Below are 19,556 nucleotides of genomic sequence, written 5' to 3'. Positions count from 1 at the left end.
CATTACATAAGATCTAGGGGTCACCAAATCAAAGGAATAGGCAGCAGGTATAAAACAAACAAAAGGAAGTATTTCTTCACACAATGCATGGTCAATATGCAGAACTCTTTGCTAAAGAATAACATGAAGGCCAAGACTTTAACAGTGTTAAAAATAGACAAATTCATGGTGGACAGGTCCTCCAATAGCTATTCACCAGGATAGGAGAGATGGTGTCTCTAGCCTCTGTCAGAAGCTTGTAATAGGCAACCAGCGTATGGATCACGTGAGGATTACCTGTTCTGTTCATTCCTCCTGGGGCACCTGGTATTAGCCACTGTTGGCAGACAGGATACTGGGCTAGCTGGACCTATGTTCCATTTTTCTATTGAATTGATTTTCAGCACATTGTTAGAAAAGGGTAATTAGTGCTTGAGCTGGAAAAGATTTTTTCCCCCAAGAAGCATAAGTGACAGTAGGGTAATTCATACTCAACTCTAGCTGTCCAGCTGAAGCACTGAGGGTACCTACAATGGTAAAAGTTGGACCTCCCTGGACCAGCATGCTTGGGACATAAATGGTACCAAAGGAGGGAGTTTGCTGGACCAGAGGAGGTCAGGTCTCAACCTATCACAGGGCTTCCTTCCTGGCCACCAACCCGACCAGTGCACTGCCCCAGCAGCTGGTGGGACTCTTGGCTGCTGCCCCGCTCTGGCTGGTGGGGCTTCCTTCCCCTGGCCAGTGGCGGCGCCGCACTCACGGCCACAGGAGTTTCCCTGCCCCCAGCCTGCAGCAACTCTTTGCCCCAGCCACAGGGGTTTCCCAGCCACCAGAGACTCTTAATATAAATCCACGTATTAATACAGAGGTGTTATTCTCTATCCCTTTAATGATTTCCAACATTCTCTTTGAGTCTAACTATCCACAGCGTAGAGTAGAACTATCCACAGATCTCACTTTTGAGTGGTAACAGCTAATTATTTATTTAATTAATTACATATTTTTATCCCACCTCTCTATTTAAGTTATTCAAGGCAGCTTACAACATTTTTAAAATGAAATGCAAATATATATATATAGATAGATAGATAGATAGATATATCTATATATATCTATATAAATTTAAAATTCAGGATCCCAGAGGGACATAAAACCTTCTAAAAATATATAAAAAAAATGTAGTCCCCATTATTTTATACATATAGTTGGGATTATGTTTTCCAATGTGTATTGATCTGACATTTAGTTGCCCAGTAGTGAAGTTTTGTGAGATCCCTTTGAAGCTCCTCACAGTCTGCTTTGTACTGAACTATCCTGAGCAGATTTGTATCTATTGATAAGGGACGGTATTGTTCCTGAACTCTGTAAAGAAATTTTTGTATAACTAAGACTTCATTCATTTAGTACTGGTCTACAATAGGACCTTAGTCTGAAATAACCCCCTCCAAGTTTGAATTTGTAAGTGGTGTGTCCACACTACCAAGCCGGTTATTCTAGAAAAAGGGGCTACAGAATTTTAACTCTGTACTCCTGCTTCTCATGAGGAATAACGCTAATTCTGAACTTGTAAATCTGAAATAACAGTGTAGATGCTCCAGTGCCGCAAATTTGAATTTACTGGGCTCCCGCAGCTCCAGAGTGTATCGTGGGGCTCTGAGTCTGAGGTAGCACATCCGCATTAATTAATGGAGCGTGCCTTGGACTACATTCAACTCTTCCCCACAGTGAGAACACGGAACTTGGAATTTGTCCAGAAGTCAAATTTAGAAGTCGAATTTAGTAAATTAAAAATAATCTCCTAGTGTAGACATAGCCTTAGAATAACTAAGCATGGGCATATCTTCTATAAAAGCTCAGGTGAAATCTGATTAGATTATTTTGCTAGTAAATTGATTTTTTCTTCCTCTAGGCCTACACTCAAGTCTTCAGTTGAGGAAAGAATCCCTATTCAGGACATAAATATATGGTCCTTACGCATGGGAACTCTTACTTTACTCAGATCCCAGTGGCTTCATGGGAGTACCTCTGCATGGAATCCCTTCCAAAATCAAGGTCTTGGCTTGCAAATAATTTTATACAAAACAGTTGGAGAAAGTTTCTTCTAATAACAGAGCTTTACATAATTTTGTACAAGCCACAATTCTCACTTTGCCATTCTAATCCCACATATTGATGCCGCATATTATTTAATATTATAACTTTATATGGCAACAGAAGTAGCTTCTCCTTCATTGCATCCATCTTCTCCTCCATTAAAAATTATTGAGCTGACAACACAAAACGAGGTCAAATGGCCAGATTTTGATATAGTATTACAAAATGAACTATAAACTATTAGTCTGGAAAAACCGTGCAAAGGCAAAGATTGACTGAGAAAAACAATAAGTTTTTGAAGATGCTTTTACAAATGTATTTGTAATTTGAAATTTTTCCATGAGCCAACTAATGTGATTGTCCACTAATTTTATAGTTCTTTATGGAGAAATATACTTTGTTTCCATGCAGGATATTTGTGGAAATTTTGATTTGTGAATGAAGGGATGTATGTGTCTTTTCAGCCAATCTTCCTCTTCAACACACATGGTAAAAAGGATACTTAATGGAATAGATTTTTAATTGTCTAGGTTCAACAAATTCCAGACTCTGATACAGGGCATCCCTGCTATACATTCAAGATACATTCCGAAAAACATGGATGCATAGCAAAACTATGTAAAGTAGGGAATTTTTTTCCCTGTAGCTAACTTCCATTTGTGTTGTGTGGTTTTTTTTTTTTGCATGATGTGAGAGCGGGAATGGGAAGACTTATAATGCAACAGTTCCTACGATCAACAATGATGTTAGCACAGAACTGATGTATACGGGGATGATGTATAGTGGGGACGCCCTGTGCAGTATATTTTCTGGAGTATATTCTGATTTTTTTTATGTTTTCAATTTTTACAAGCAAAGAACAAACTCTCCAGACCACCTTATGCAAAGTATTTTGAAATCTATGTAGAACAGGAGGTCTCAAATCTCATTGCCACATCCTCCTTCTGACAACAAAAATGATTGCTCTAACCCAGGAGGGAGGGACCAAAGCCTGAGCCCTATTGGCCATGGTGGCATGCCAAATCCCAAATCCCACAGCCTCGGATAGGTGCAGAGATAACAAAGCCCAAGAACTGCAGCCCCAAGCAGGGGGAATATAACCTGAGGCCTGAGGCCCAAGACATAAGCTCCTGGACTTGCTTCAACCCCATGTGGTAGGACTCAGGCTTCAGCCTTCAGTGCCAGCAAATCAATGGCAATCCCATTGAAATGGAACCATGGCCCACTTTGGGGTTCTGAGCCAAAAATTTTTGGAATGGCTGGTTTAGAAGATTCCCATTCACTGTAATGTCAGACCCTAATTCCGGGGCAGTTGTAGCAGTGAAACTGAGAACTTGCAAAAATTTGTCAAGTACACAAAAGGTGGTGGGTTTGGGGTTTGCTAATTTCTTTCCAATTTAGTAATTGTAGGAGTTACCTGTAAATAGTTTAGGCAGAATTTTTACAGACAAATGTTGTTTCCAAGCTGATGACGACCCTTTGCTTTCTTCTATGACAGTCACTCAGCTATGTGGAACATAGTAAACAAGAGCAAGAGAGAAAGAAACAGTACTTAGATCCTCAAGAGGCTATTTACTGAGGCAAGGGATGAGAATTTATGTAACAATGGTGTGCACCCTCCCTTTAAAAAGACCAGAGTCTATTTGTGCAATAATGTATACTTAGTTGACACCCACTGAATGCATGAATTTGTGCAACTCTGTTTACTTATGTGAGAAGCACAAAGTAAATTATAAGAAACTATGAACCAGAATACCCTGAAATAAATTTAATATTGACAAAAGGTTTATCTAGGTGGAGTTTTATGTATGGTTCCTGGAAGATAATTTCAGAATGGCTGGAAGAGAAAGGGGGAAGAAAAAAAAAAGGTGAAAATACAAACCACACAGAATATAGGCAAGTCTAAGCTAATAATAGCAGTGAAAAGTGAGAAGTAGTTTGCAACAAAAGCAGCAGGCATAATAGTGTATGTGCAGCTTTGGTAAAGGTAACCAAGTGTAACCTGCTCAAAAGATTATTCAAAGCTCATTGAGTCTTACCATGGACTTCAATGAGCTTTGAGGCATGCCTATTCAAAGCATACCTTCTCCATTTGTTATTTGGAGCAGCACTGCCTAGTAAAATGCAGGCTGTCTGTATATCCCCTCTTCTCTCTGCTAGTTCTGCAATGCTTTGTCCAATAGTCTCACTTCTACTTTTATAGAAAGCTTATAAAACAAGAAAAACCACAGTTCTGTTTTGGTTCAGTGCTTGTGATGTATTTTCTGATGATTGAAGGTTTAATGATAAGCTAGTATTGACCTGAAAAACGTGTGTAGCAGTGGGAAGACTCCGATACAAGCCAGACATTTTTGTATTTGATATTGTTGGTCCTTTCAATCTGCATGGTAAGTACTGTAAATGATGGATTCAGTTATGTACTCAATGGTTGAAAAGATGAAAAACATGCATTAAGTACTATAAATCCAGATAGAACAAATTCAGGGCCAGGAAGAGAAAATGGAATGCTTTTCTCCAAAATGTAAATATGTAAGCTATGCAAGGTGTCTGCGGTCTTTTCCAAAGACTATAAACAATTATATTAATTGCTCAGATGTATATAATTTGATTACCTATATATTGTTCTTTGATCTGAAGCCTGTGAAATATGTCAGCTTGGTAGACGTGCTTTCCACATTCAGAAAGTTAGTCTGTATAATTAACCTCTCCAGGAAAGAAATGAAAGAATCATAGTGACTAGTGAGAATTTCCTGAAGTAGGAGTGTGAGTCATTTGTGGCGAGGGAGTACACATGATTGCTGGAGTGTTATCCAAAAGTCATCTGTATATGATTGTAAAACTGGGGGATGTGATCAGAGAGTAACTCTTCCATCTGTGACTTCAGCTGGAGCATGAAAGTTCAGGAGATTTTTTGTGACAAGAAATCAATGGGATTAGAGTTTCAAAGATGAAAGAAAACATTAATAGCTCAGAACTTAGCATTACAGGGAAGCACAACACCTTCTGGTTCTGTGGTTCTTTACACCTTAAATATCTTTGATACTGAAAATAATACCAAAGGTAAAACCCAATCTGAAAATAAGGGCATGTCTACACTATGGAGAAGATCAACCCTTTGGAGATCAATCTTCTAGTGTTTGATTTAGTGGATCCAGTGTAGACCCCCACATCAAATGCTGAGGACATCTCCCGTTGGCATTCTGTGAAGAGTAAGGGAAACTGATGGGAGCATGTGTTCCCATTGGCCTCCCACAATGTAGATGTTGTGGTGGCTTGGCTTAAGGTAAGCCAAATCCAGCCATGCATTTTGTGTGCCCGAATGGCATACCTTAAGCTGACCATCCTGGTCTAGTGTAGACTGGGCCCAAGTGTGTAGACTCCATTTTGCACTTCCCCCAACTTCAGACTGAACCATATCACCCAAAATAACTTCCTCAAGGTTGTATGAACCCCTTCTCATTTCCCCTCCAACACAAAATGCACATATAGTAATATCCTTCCTTCCAATATTTCCAAAACCGAGGCTAAAAGATCTGAAAAACCAGATATACTGGGGCAAAATATGAGAGAGGGGAAGAGAGTGTTCAGGCAATGTAATGACTCATCCTGAAGGATTCACCCTATGTGATGTCTGTATGGTATGTTTATGGGAATGGCTAGTTGGTAAATGGACAGAGGCAAAGGAGAACTGATTTCCACAGCAGCATTCTCTTGGAAACACACAGGTATTGTCCCAAGTACATTGATGTCGATGCGGTCATTGAAGCTTTTCACCAGCACACCACTAAATTCACTTACAGTGTTCTCGTTGAAAAGCCTTTATACACAGGCTTTGTAACCAGGACAACATTTTCACCTTAATGGAAAAGGATTAAGCCACTGGAGGCATGGAGGTGTGAAGATGTAGAACTGATGTGTAGAAATGTCTCACTTGGTATTAAGAAAAACTCAGCCATGAAAACATAGAATCATAGAATACTAGAACTGGAAGGGACCTCAGGAGGTCATTGAGTCCAGTCCCCTGCCCTCATGGCAGGACCAAATATGGTATGTCTACACCACCCTGCTAGTTCGAACTAGCGGGAGTAATGTAGTCATCCGCAATTGCAAATGAAGCCCGGGATTTGAATTTCCCGGGCTTCATTTCCATGAAGCCGGCCGGCGCCATTTTTAAATGCCGGCTAGTTCGAACTAATCCGAACTAGCTGTACTCCTCGTGGTTCGAACTAGCCGGCAAATGAAGCTCGGGAAATTCAAATCCCGGGCTTCATTTGCAATTGCAGATGACTACATTACCCCCGCTAGTTCGAACTAGCGGGGTAGTATAGACATACCCTTACTGTCTAGACCATCCATGATAGACATTTATCTAACTTATTCTTAAATATCTCCAGAGATGGGGATTCCACAACCTCCCTGAGCAATTTAGTCCAGTGTTTGACTACCCTGACAGTCAGAAACTTTTTCCTGATGTCCAACCTAAACCTCCTTTGCTGCAGTTTAAGCCCATTGCTTCTTGTTCTATCCTCAGAGGCCAAGATGAACAAGTTTTCTCCCTCCTCCTTATGACACCCTTTTAGATACCTGAAAACTGCTATCATGTCCCCCCTCAATCTTCTCTTTTCTAAGCTAAACAAACCCAATTCTTTCAGCCTTCCTTCATAGGTCATGTTCTCTAGACCTTTAATCTTTCTCGTTGCTCTTCTCTGGACCCTCTCCAATTTCTCCACATCTTTCTTGAAATGCAGTGCTCAGAACTGGACGTACTAACCAGCGCAGAGTAAAGTGGAAGAATGACTTCTCGTATCTTGCTCACAACACACCTGTTAATGCATCCCAGAATCATGTTTGCTTTTTGTGCAACAGCATCACACTGCTGACTCATATTCAGCTTGTGGTCCACTATAACCCCTAGATCCCTTTCAGCAGAACTCCTTCGTAGACATTCGCTTTCCATTCTGTATGTATGAAACTGATTGTTCCTTCTTAATTGGAGCACTTTGAATTTGTCTTTATTAAACTTCATCCTGTTTACCTCAGACCATTTCTCCAATTTGTCCTGATCATTTTGAATTATGACCCTATCCTCCAGATTAGTCTCAACCCCTCCCAGCTTGGTATCATCTGCAACCTTAATAAGCGGACTTTCTATACTAATATCTAAATTGTTGATGAAGATATTGAACAGAGCCAGTTCCTAAGCAGACCCCTGTGAACCATTAATAACTACTCTCTGAGTACGGTTATCCAGCCAGTTATGCACCCACCTTATAGTAACCCCATCTAAGTTGTATTTGTCTAATTTATTGATAAGAATATCATGCCAGACTGTATCAGGTTCCTTACTAAAGTCTAGGGATACCACATCCACCGCTTCTCCCTTATCCACAAGACTCATTATCCTATCAAAGAAAGCTGTCAGATTGGTTTGACATGATTTGTTCTTTACATTTGACGGAATATTAGATTCAAAACAGTTGTGAAGACAAAGACAAAGAAAAGAGTATATTGTATATTATTATATATAAATATCAGCCTGTTGATAAGTTTAGATGGAAGAGGGAAGAAAAGAACTACTGGGTAATGGTTGTAGAGATGTTTAAGTTGCTGAGGAACCAAAACAATATGCCTTTGTTAAGGCTATAAAAGTCCTCCAAGTGTTCCCCAAGTGTTCAGTTTTCTTATATATTTCATATTTAATTTTATCTCTGTTCTGTGCACTGGGGAGAAAGTTTCTTGAATGCAGGAGACAATACATGACACAGTTGCCATCTCTGGGGATTTATTTTATCTGATGCCAATCAGGGAAAAACTAGAAATGGAGTACTCCATCTAAGGATCATATTCTCTGGACCTTTTACTTTTATTTATTTATTCCTTCTCTTTTCTTATGTTGTTGAGGCTCTTTTTTAAAGACAGTCTGGTTTCCCTGGCTGTTCTAAAAGGCTTAAAAGTTCTAATTATATGTAATTTGATCTAGAAAGAGACAAAACAGAATGAACATTTGAAAGGATTAGAGGTTTATGTAGAGAAACTGTAAGGAGGAAATCTTGGTTGAGACTATGAAAGGAATGCACTGGGTATTGCTAATGCTTAGAAGCAGCAGTGTTAAAGACATACTGAAATGAGAGGGTGTCTTTTTTCTGTTGAGAGAGGTTATAGGAATAGTTTTTTTGTGATGAGGAATAATTGGAAGAAAGAAGACAATGCACATAAAAGGCAGCTATTTCCATTGCTATGACCTAACTTCAGCTTTCTAACTCTCAGAAGAATCCGTCCTTCCTTTTTTCCCCCTTCTCTTGCTTCTGTCTGAGCAGATCCAGCATGATAGCCTTTTTTTTTCAAACTGCAATCTTTTAAAACCTTGGAGAGTAGGGGAATAAGGAGAAGTTACATATTCTCAATAAAGCAGCATGTACGCAATTTATTTATGACAAAAATAAAAGGTGCAGGGGGCATTCTATGTGAAAACCTGCATTGCCTAGAAAATCTAATACTGATGGGTGTTGACTACAACTTCTTCCTTCTATATTTAAAGCCTGAAATGGTGATATTTGCTTTGTGAGACCCTCCATTAACTTTTGGTGGATTTTGTAGCACTGCAGAGATGTTTGTGGACCTTCCCTGTGGTATGGAGTATCTGAAGTTGTCTGAGATCATCCCCACAGAATACTTTTCAACTCAATCTACTTTATCAGCTAGATCTTCAGTAAGAGTATTTTAGTGATGTATACCATCTAAGGATCTAGCATTGTATGAGTCCCAGAACTTTGCAAGAAACTGAATTCCCAACTGTTAATTGCTCTGTAATTTTGCCACAGCTAACATATAATTGTTACACTTAGCCCATATGTGCCAATTTCACCTTCAAGGTGCTTCGCAAACATTATTTTAATCTGCACATAGGTTAATCATTATTTTAATCTGCACATAGGTTAATCATTCTTATCTCTAAGTAATAATGAAAAATTAAAAACACTTGGTTTCAAAGCAGACATTTGAGACTATCCCAGATGAAGCTTCATTGAAGGGGTTCCCTTATTGTTCAACTGTGCCCAAAATGTTCACTCTCCATGGTCAAGGGTGATTGCAGGTTAAGCTAAAATATAAAAAGACAATAAAACTCCAGTTGCTTTATGACTGAATCAATATTGTACTGCATCCTGTATGCCAGATTCCCAATTTCACTATGAAAAATAACTATGTCTGTTTGCTTTCTTATCTCAGCAAACGTTGCATCCATTTGAATTGCTCCTACTCCTCCTTCTCACTTTCCGTGTCCTCCCTGTGTGATGGTGTTAATTGTACCAAAGGGCCTTATATAAACCGAGGTTTTTCTGAAGGAGTTCTCAGTGCACCAAGCTTGGCCACCATGGGGCTAAAACTTGCCAGCCTGTTTGCACTGGGGCTGGCTCTTTCCTGTGCAAGCGAAATTAAGAAAGGTAAGAGAAGGAAATGGGAGGGTGAGGACTTTCCAGTTGGAAAACGGTAGAAGGATTTAACTAGTATAGTGAGGAAGAAGCTAACCGTGTGAGGAAATAATCCTAGGCAATATTATGACATCAAATATCCTTTCTGAAATAGAGGAGAATTCTACAGTTTTCTATGTTTTTCTTTCTGAGCTCTGTGGCTGGCTGAATCCATTATGTTGATCTCTAGCATAATGTATGTGAGGAAGTAACAATTGCCTAGCATGATGGTGTGCAGGAGTTTGGCAAATACCAAGCAATAGCAATGCAGAAAGGGTGCATAAGGAAAACTCTGCATGTGGCTATTCAGAAATAGCAGCATATTCTTTTTTGTCCAAAAAATGTATGCATTGTCTCTACATGCACTAGATCTTCTTTAAATCCATAACTTCAGCTTTCCTAGTCCATAATCTCTTAATCTTCCTTTTTAAAAGAAAGAGTTTCCAAATTAATTTGCCTGAGGTAGTAGGATGAATAGGTTTGATTAAAAACAGCAAATATTTTGGTGCAACCAGGTGGTATATTCCTGTGCAATTGCTCAGGGATTTGAATATTGGGATTGGTCCCTTCTTGAATAAGATATGACTATGTGTTACACAACAGTTATTTCAGAATAATGGCCGTTATTCCGAAATAATTATAAGAGTGTCTACACAGCAATTCTGTTATTTTGAAATAATTTTGAAATAATGAATGGCTTATTTCAATTTCTGTAACCTCATTCTACGAAGAATAATGCCTCTTCCAAAATAGCTATTTCAAAATAAGGAGTATGTAGATGATCCACTTCTGCTATTTCAAAATAGCTCCTCACCATGGGTATTTTAAATTATTTCTCTTGGGTCTCTAAATCAAGATAGTACATCTACAATAGGGAAGTCTGCCTTGGACTATTTTTGAGGCTTCCCTGCAGTGTAGACCTGCTATTTCGAAGTAAGCAACTTCGGAATAACTATTCCAGAATAGCTTATTCCAAAATAATTGTGCAGTGTAGACGTATCCTAGGAGAGCACCTGATGTTAGCAATTGGGAAGAAGGGAACACATTCCATTGTTTTCCAGTCTCACTGGAATGCAGGAGTCAGCATTGATGGGCTTTGGAGAGATGGATGTGCACCCTTTCTTAAATGAAGTTTTTTGGATAGAGTAGAAAGTAGAGAAATTAGGAGTTCCTAAAAAATCCTTGAGCTTCTCAAAGCAAACTATATCTATAGATCTCGGGAGAAAGTGATTGTCAAAATAGATCCATGACCTGTAAATATGATGCTCTGCGGTGTGTTTTACTTATAGCATGACCTGATTCCCTTAAAAATCTGTTATTCAAGAGGACGTATGGTTTAGTTCACTCAATTAAAAAAAACAACCCTGGGTACGGAAGTGGCCTCTGCAGGAGTGTTAAAGCTTCTCAGTAAAGTTGGGGAAATAACTGATTTTGGTCATTGGCAGTTCTGAAAAATAAATAAATAACGTCAAAATTGCTTTGGGTCAGACCAAACTGCAAATTCTTAAAAAAAAAAAAAAAAAAAAAAAACCCACACAGGAGGTGAATTAAAATAATCAATATAATTTTGTTTTAAGTTGAATAAAGCATTATGTTCCATTTCTGGATATTTGATCAATAACAAGTCAGGAAAATTTAAGGGGTTATAATTCAGGGGGTTTTCAAAATCTAGGTCATGGTTTGTAAGGGCAAGCTGCTAGCTGGCTGAAAGATGCTTTATTTACCTGCACCTCCATAGGTACAGGTGATTGCAGTGCCATTGGCTTCAGATTGCAGTTCCCAGACAATGCAAGTTGTGTGAAGTGGAGTGTATCAGGACACTGCTTCCCGCAGCTCCGATTGGCTGGGAATAGCCAACAGGAGCTGCGATCAGCTGTACCTATAGAGGTGCAGGTAAATGGAGTGTCTCATGGACATCTAGCCACTTCTCCTTACAAACCACAACCCAGAGTTTGAAAACCCCTGGTACATTAATAAAAAGGCCAGAGGAGGAGCCTCCCTTATCCCAGGTATCAGGGCACTCATCTAGGCTGTGCTCTATCTGGGGCTATTGTGGAAGGGATGTCTCTCAGTTTCTCCTACTAATGCTATTCCACTTGGCATACAATGGTTGACTGGTTATTGGGCCAGAGAAAGAGTGTCAAAGGCTCTGTAGCCTGGTTATGGCAGGCTCTGTCAATGCGGTTTATCCAATTTCATGTCCCTGCATTACATCAGGCAGAGAGGAGAGATTAAACTCAGGTTTCCTTGATCTCAGGCAAGTGCCTCTAACCACTTAGTGCTCTAAGGTGTAAAAGCCCTATTGCCATTTCTTCGTCTGTTAATGTAGCCCTCGTCCCTTTGTGAGCAGAACCCTTTCCATCCCCCCAAAATCATTTGAGACAAAACTGTTGGCAGCTGTGTCAAATGCAGAAATAGTACAGGGTTTACTGAAACTATTTCTTTCAATGAATAAACTATTTGTACCAACAATTGTGCCCTCTTCAGCATCTCAGGGTGTGTCTAGACTACAGAGTTTTGTCGACAAAAGTTGACATTTGTCGACAAAACTATACCTACACTACCACTGAGTTCTGTCGACATAACGTCGACAGAACTCAGCAGTTTTGTCGACGCTGGTAAACCTCATTTTACGAGGCATAACGCCTTCTGTTGACAGAGTTCTGTCGACAGAAGGTATTATTGCATGTAGGGTTGTGTCTAGACTACAGGGTTTTGTCGACAAAGAAGCTTGCTTTGTCGACAGAACTGAATGTAGTCTAGATGCTCTTTGTCGACAGAAGCTTTGTCGACAGTATCTGTCGACAAAACTTCTGTTGACAAAACCCTGTAGTCTAGACGTACCCTCAGTCTCAACAGGCAGGTACCCTCACCTATAGCACATGCAGTCAGAACTCCAAGAGACCCAGGATGCATATAAAGATGCATGATCCTCAGCCACAGAGGTGCACATTTCATCTGTTTATTATGCAAACATTGGGGATTCGCAGTTTTGGCAGATTGGTACATCTATATTTGTAAATGGCTTGGTCTGCATACATGCAGATTAGCTTCTCTTGTAAACCTAATTGTAGTCCAGGGCTGAATCATCTACATATAAATCCTTAGCTGTCTTGCTGTGTAATGCTGCTTATTGTTAATAGGGGTGTATCTACACAGCAGCGTTATTTTGGAATAAAGGCCATTATTCTGATATAACAGTGGGAGCATCTATACAGCAATTCTGTTATTTTGAAATAAATTTGAAATAATGGACGGGCATACTCCAACTTCTGTAAACCTCATTCCATGAGGAATAATGCCTATTCCGAAATAGATATTTTGGAATATCAGTAATGTGGAAGCTCCACTGCTTCTGTTTCAAAATAGCTTTTGCCCAGGGCCGTTCAAACTAATTGCTCTTCAGTGCCTCCTGGGGCTATAAATGGAGGCTTCCCTGTAGTGTAGATGTGCTATTTTGGAATAAGTTATTTTGGAGTACAGACGTACCTTAAGTGCTTTAGCTACCTCAGTTTGCTTTCTTTAACCTTTTTTCCTTCATTTAACAGGCAGATCCCAAAACCATGGCCACTATGTCTGCAGCACCTGGGGCAACAATCATTTCAAAACTTTTGATGGAGACTTCTACCAGTTTCCTGGCCTCTGTGATTACAACTTTGCTTCTGACTGCCGAGAAGCTTACAAGGAGTTCTCAGTCCACATCCAGCGTGATACCAGTCAAAATGGACACCCTGAAATCCAATATGTCCTGATCACCATAAAGGATGTTGTGATCTACCTCACCCAACATACGGCTGTGGTGGATGAGCAAGTGTAAGTTACTTGAGTAGTATAATTCTTCAATGAAATCTCCGGTAAAATGCTTCTATAGACAAACAGAATTGTGCAATATGTAGCATTAAAATAAAAGAAATTCTGGGGTAGGAACACAATATTGTGATTAGACCCACTGAAGTGAATGTGACATTTTACTAGCTAAGGTACTGCCACTAGAGTAAGCGTGCCAGATCCTGGATTAGCTTTAATCGATTTTAACATGATCAAATAAATATAATATACTTTTCAGTTGTCATTGCTGCCTGTAACTAGAACCCAGGTTTTATTAAAAACCATCAGACCCACTGCACTAAAGAAATAGAAAATAACATTGTGTTTTCCAGGCACCAAGCCAGAATATATCCAGAAAAACTATGAAGTCTTTTGACAAATTGTACTGTCAAAACTGAGAGAGTGCTTAGTTGTACACCAACGTGTTAAAAAGAAATTCACAAGAAGCTTTTTGGGGATCCTGTAAAGACTACTTTTCCATGCACTGAACCTATTCCCTTATGTATTGCTCATAGAAGACATGTGGAACAGATTTTCACTGTGTGTGGGATTTAGTTCCATAGCAGTGTTTCTCAACCTTTTTTTTATATAAAGTGTCTCTTTTTTAAAACAAATTATAAGTACCCCCAGTATCTACAGTTTTGAGACACACACATTTTTTTCTACTATTGCAACACATTTGTTTAAACAACTTAATTGTAGTTGAGCAGGCGATGACATTTTTGGGTGTAAAAAGTACAAAAATAATAAAGTGCTGTAAAACTTAAAACAAAAATGCAATTTTCTCAAAATTTCAGTTGTGTTGACGTACCCCCCCAGACTTCTCTCGAGTACCCCTAAGGGTACTCATACCACTGGTTGAGAAACACTGTTCTATAGACTTTCACATCCTTTAAACATTTCCCGTGGCCCATGATTCATGGATCACTGCATGCCAGCCAATGAAAGCTATAGCGCAGCTGAATTTTAAGAAATGCCTTTGGAATATCAATCCATTGACTACCAACACAAAATTAACAGCCTTCAACTTTCTGAAGGGGGGGGTGCCAAAGAGGATGGAGAGAGGCTGTTCTAAGGGGTGGCAGATGACAGAACAAGTAGCAATGGTGTCAAGTTGCAGTGTGGGAGGTCTAGGTTGGATATTAGGAAAAACTGTTTCATTAGGAGGGTGGTGAAACACTGGAATGGGTTACTTAGGGAGGTGATGGAATCTCCATCCCTAGAGGTTCTTAAGTCCTGGCTTGACAAAGCCCTGTCTGGAATGGTTTAGTTGAGATGGGTCTTGCTTTTAGCAGGGGTTGGACTTGATGACCTGTAAGGCCTCTTCTAACTCTATGTTTCTCTGCCCAGAGGAGACAACCTCTAAGGGCTGGTCTACTCTACATAGTTAGGTCAATGTAAGATAGTCCTGGTGACTTCGGACCATGCTCCCAGCTGGGAGACACTGTGAGAAGCCCTCGCATGCCCGCACCCACTGTTGAGAGCTAGGTAGACTTGCCAATTTCAAAACTCCATCCCAGAAGACTCAATGCTTTCAAATAGCTGCCTAGAATTTTACAATTCTCTTTTCAAAAATTTTATGCAGGCTCCCATGTTCATGATGTGACCTGTTGCTCATGGTAGGAATTGGGTTTATAATCAGTGTCTAGACCCTAGCTAAAGTTGTAGCATACATTTAAAAAATGCAAGATGAATAGCAAGAGAGGGTCTGGCACCAAGAAATTAAGATTTAAAATACCCTTCTGAAAGGCAAGAAAAGAAATTGCGAGAGGGGATAGATGCATGGGCATGTACCATTAAATTAGCAATAACATTTCTTCTGACAACACTTTAGAAAAGGAAATAGCTATTCATTGATTTGGCTGGATTCCAGTGCAACTACTTCTGTTTGATCACGTATTGAGCTATTTAGGTTTCACTTGTAAGAAGCTGTTCGTGGGAATGCTTTTATCACTGCACCAAGTTCTGTATTGTGGCTTGTGTACATAGGAAACATAAGGGAGACATGCAATAGAGGGGCGGCTATTCACTGAAGCAGCTTCTTATCAGTCAATAGCATCTTTGCTCCACCCTGTTTGAGATACTTGGGTCAAATTAATACTCTGTGCCAACTCTATTAAAGATCTATCTCTTCCAATTAGATGATTGTGTTTTGATGTTTTGAACAAGCTCTTTTCTCTCGACATTTATTTCCTCTTGTGTTGACCATCTGGCCCCATGTTTGAATTGTTCCCATCCCAAATCATTAGGCCATTATCTCAAAAAACGCGAATACCCAGTGTCTTGTAACAGTATATGGTTTTTGCAAATGAAAGACCCTATTTAGTTTCTTATGCTCATTTTCTACAAGAACCTTACTCATGGGTAAGTAGTGAGTATTTTCGCTCCCGGGTTCAGATCCTTTGTTTTTTGCTTTTATTGTCTGAATCACATTTCTTTGCTGGCATTTTGCCTATTTTGCTAACTGGAGATAGAGAATTTATTCCTTTAAGGAGCCCACGGCTCTGAGATTGCTTTGCCTTGCTAAAGTGAATTCTAGATGGCACCAAAAGCCTTTATTTTCCACAAGATCCCTGTCTAGACTGACGCTTTTTTCCGGCAAAGCCCCGAGCCGGAAAAAAGCGGCAGCCATGTTCATGCAAATGCTGCAGGGAAAATTTAAATCCCCGGGGCATTTGCAATTCCGACTGGTCTCATTAGCATCCCTTTTCCGGAAAAGGGTGCCAATGTAGACACAGCCAGTCTGCCCTGTATAACAGAAAACATCTGTGTGGGATTGGAGATAGGGGCCAGAGTCTGGTTTCCCTGTGCACGCGGTTATTTCTTTTGCAGTACCTAAGGTATTTAGGTTAGTCCTTTCTATTCCTTTCTGCTTTCTACATTACCTTTAATGCAAAATCTCGGTCTTTTTTCTTTCAGTGTAAAAACACCATACTACAGTTCCGGTTTGCTGATTGAGAGCACTGAAGTCTACACTAAAGTCTATGCAAGAGCAGGCCTTATTCTAATGTGGAACCGTAAAGATGCACTGATGGTATGTATGACATGGAACTTTACTTATGCTACTATTGGTTATCAATATAGGCTACACGGAGTCACTGTGTTAAGAAGTCTTATCCGACTGGCAATAGACATAGCTTATTCTCAGCTGAGAAGTTTCCTTTGTCCATTATGTGACTGCAGTGGGTGTAGAAATGAATGTTTCTTCACTCTCAGGACAAGACGGCTACGTCTACATTGGCCCCTTTTCCGGAAGGGGCATGGTAATTTTTGAAATCGCAATAGGGAAATGCGCGGGGGATTTAAATATCCCCCGCGGCATTTAAATAAAAATGTCCTCCACTTTTTTCCGGCTTTTAGAAAAGCCGGAAAAGAGCGTCTACACTGGCCCCGATCCTTCGGAAAAAGCGCCCTTTTCCGGAGGATCTTATTCCTACTTTGAAAAGCGGCGGACATTTTTATTTAAATGCCGCGGGGGATATTTAAATCCCCCGCGCATTTCCCTATTGTGATTTCAAAAATTACCATGCCCCTTCCGGAAAGGGGCCAATGTAGACGTAGCCGACGAGAAGAGAATGAGAAACAGCTAATATTAATTCTAACAAATTCTGATCGTCATTCCATTTGTTTGTCCTTTGAAGGACTGCTGTGCTCTATTATTCAGGTCCCCAGCAAGAAAATTCACCTCGCCAGGGAAGAGGGTTTTTTTTTTTTTTTTTTTAATTTGTAGCACACTTTCTTCCTAAGTTTTGACATAATGTTGGTGAGAAGAACTATCATGGATATAATAACTTCTCTCATTCTTCCATGATATGTTTTTATTATTTTCCTGTGATAATTGTTTACCGTGGGACTGTATTACTATTATGGTTGGTGCACTAAAACCTAATTTAAAATGAATGGGCATTCACTATCTTTCCTCTCTATGAACTTGCTATCCTAGTGAATTTATTCTTGTTAGAATGTTTTGTTAGTGCTACACCTGATTTTCTTTCTTTCTCCCCTCCTCCCTTATTTAGTTGGAGCTGGACAGCAAGTTTAACAACAACACATGTGGTCTTTGCGGCGATTACAACGGACTGCAGGTCTACAATGAATTTATCTCTAATGGTAAGTGGTTTGAAAGAATATATAGCTACCACATAAGGCTAGCTTATGGATATTGTATGTGGAAACATAAGAGAGGCAAAAGAAGAATTTACTATAGAGTGACTGAGATTTTCTCGTCTGAAGAAGTGGGTTTTGCCCACAAAACTCATGATACTTGTTAGTCTCCAAAGTGCCTCAGAACTCCTCATTGAGATTTTTTTGGTGATTGCTAGGAATACAGAGATTAAATTATTAATGGTGTAGCATCTTCCAAGTGATTCAGCTGACTCTGTGGAGCAAACTTTGTTGGTGCAAACTTTCTCGCTTGTGGGAACACTAGTGAGTTTTTCATCTCCATTTGAAGTCCAGAATATATTGTTAAGTTTTCTGTGCTCATCAAGACATTTTTACATCTTTCTCCCAGGCATGAGGTTCAATCCCATCACATTTGGAAATATGCAGAAGATTAACAAACCAGGCGGCGTATGTGAGGACCCTGATGAAACAACAACCATTGCAACCTGTAATCAGCATGTGAGTAATCATGGTTATCAACTTTACTTAGGGCATTAAGGTAGTTATGACTTTCAAAAGGAGGGGGAGACCCGATGAAGGATCGTAGTTGCATTTGTGCTGATTCTGACACAGATCACATAAGACACGGACCCATCCCTTTTGTGCAGCTGCTGCTGATGTCCAGAAGCCAAGTATCATGTTAGCAAAAGGGAACTTCTCTAGATACTCAGGTGCAGGGATGCCCTTTAACCTTTCCCTTTTCCTCTCTCCTCCTTAGCGGGATGAGTGCCTGAGTCTGCTGACGTCTTCAAAATTCTCCGACTGCGTGTCACGCCTGAATCTGGAGATGTACGTTGAAGCCTGCATGCAGGATAAATGTACCTGCCATGGAACTGAGGATTCCTTCTGCCTCTGCAGCACCATCTCTGAGTTCTCTCGCCAATGTTCCCACGCTGGTGGCCAGCCTGGAAACTGGAGGACAGACAAGTTTTGCCGTAAGCATCTTCCCAAACTTGTCAGAACAATTGGTTCATCCTGGGTGAAATATTTAAAATTGCTCAGTTTGTGTATTTCCTGTTTTCCTTTTCCTTGCCTTTGTTATTAAAGATATTTACTAGAAGGAGAGATTATATTGCACTTGCTACATGGAATGATCATGCTCTCTCTGAAATTTAGCCATGCGTTTTTAGTGTGCTTAAAGTCCATTACTTTAATCAACTGAGTCAATTCCACTGATATCTTTGGAGTCAATATATGCTACTTGGTTTCTGTGGAACACGGAGTGTGTATTCCAGTCATTGATCTGTTTCTTTCATTATTTTAGCCATGACATGCCCTGGAAACATGATCTACCAGGAAAGCAGCTCACCATGCATAAACACTTGTTCTCATTTGGAGGTCAGCAGTCTTTGTGAGGAACACCATCTGGATGGCTGCTTCTGCCCTGAAGGCAGGTGTCTCTCTCTGTCCTATATGAGACAATAGATTTGGATTCAAGTCCCTTCATATACTTTAAAATTTTTCCGAAAAAGGCTCTATTATCTATAATTTTCCTTCCCTAAAAAACGCAGTCGAGATTGCAATATTCAGCATAAAGAAAGTGACATTTTAGAAATGAATACATTTCACCAGTAGAATTAATTTGTCCTTGAAAATTCATAAAATTCTAGCATGTTGACAAAAGTCATGCATTTGCTTGGCTTCATTTAACCCACACCAACCTATAACTGGGCCTTATGGTTTATGAGGCCTCTATTTCTTCTGAAACAATACTTGGTCCTTCAGGTTAAACAGTGGACATACCTTTTTTTGGAGTTTTTCAATTCAGTCCCTGTAGGTAACCCAGTCAAGGGGCACAATTCCATACATATTATCTACATGGAAATCGTATTAATCAGATGTGACAATGAGCTCAGGTGTGAAATCCAAGACCCTATTGCCAAATACTGTCACGGTGACAGCACCACCATAGTTTAGGCAGATTTTAAAGTCAGCCATTGAGAACGTGCGGATTTAAGTGGTGATTTAGCCCCCAGGATGTTTAACCATACAGCTTCCATTAAAAATATTAAACATTATAAA

General features: G+C 39.8%; 1 protein-coding gene across 1 annotated transcript in view; it reads left to right on the top strand.

Annotated features, from left to right (window-relative positions):
• The first annotated feature begins 9,445 nt into the window (after positions 1-9,445).
• LOC102456400 (mucin-2) overlaps positions 9,446-19,556 on the top strand; it is a 72,998-nt gene continuing 62,887 nt past the window's right edge. The window contains exons 1-7 of the mRNA XM_089778834.1: positions 9,446-9,515; positions 13,091-13,355; positions 16,290-16,404; positions 17,390-17,480; positions 17,884-17,993; positions 18,253-18,469; positions 18,799-18,924. Of these exons, the coding sequence (XP_089634960.1) occupies positions 9,446-9,515; positions 13,091-13,355; positions 16,290-16,404; positions 17,390-17,480; positions 17,884-17,993; positions 18,253-18,469; positions 18,799-18,924 (994 nt within the window). The remainder of the gene's footprint in view (positions 9,516-13,090; positions 13,356-16,289; positions 16,405-17,389; positions 17,481-17,883; positions 17,994-18,252; positions 18,470-18,798; positions 18,925-19,556) is intronic.

Source organism: Pelodiscus sinensis, chromosome 5, assembly GCF_052426305.1.
Source record: "Pelodiscus sinensis isolate ZL-2025 chromosome 5, ASM5242630v1, whole genome shotgun sequence".
NCBI lineage: Eukaryota > Metazoa > Chordata > Testudines > Trionychidae > Pelodiscus > Pelodiscus sinensis.
The sequence above is the reverse complement of the archived record's forward strand: the minus strand, read 5'-3'. Positions and strand labels throughout refer to the sequence as shown.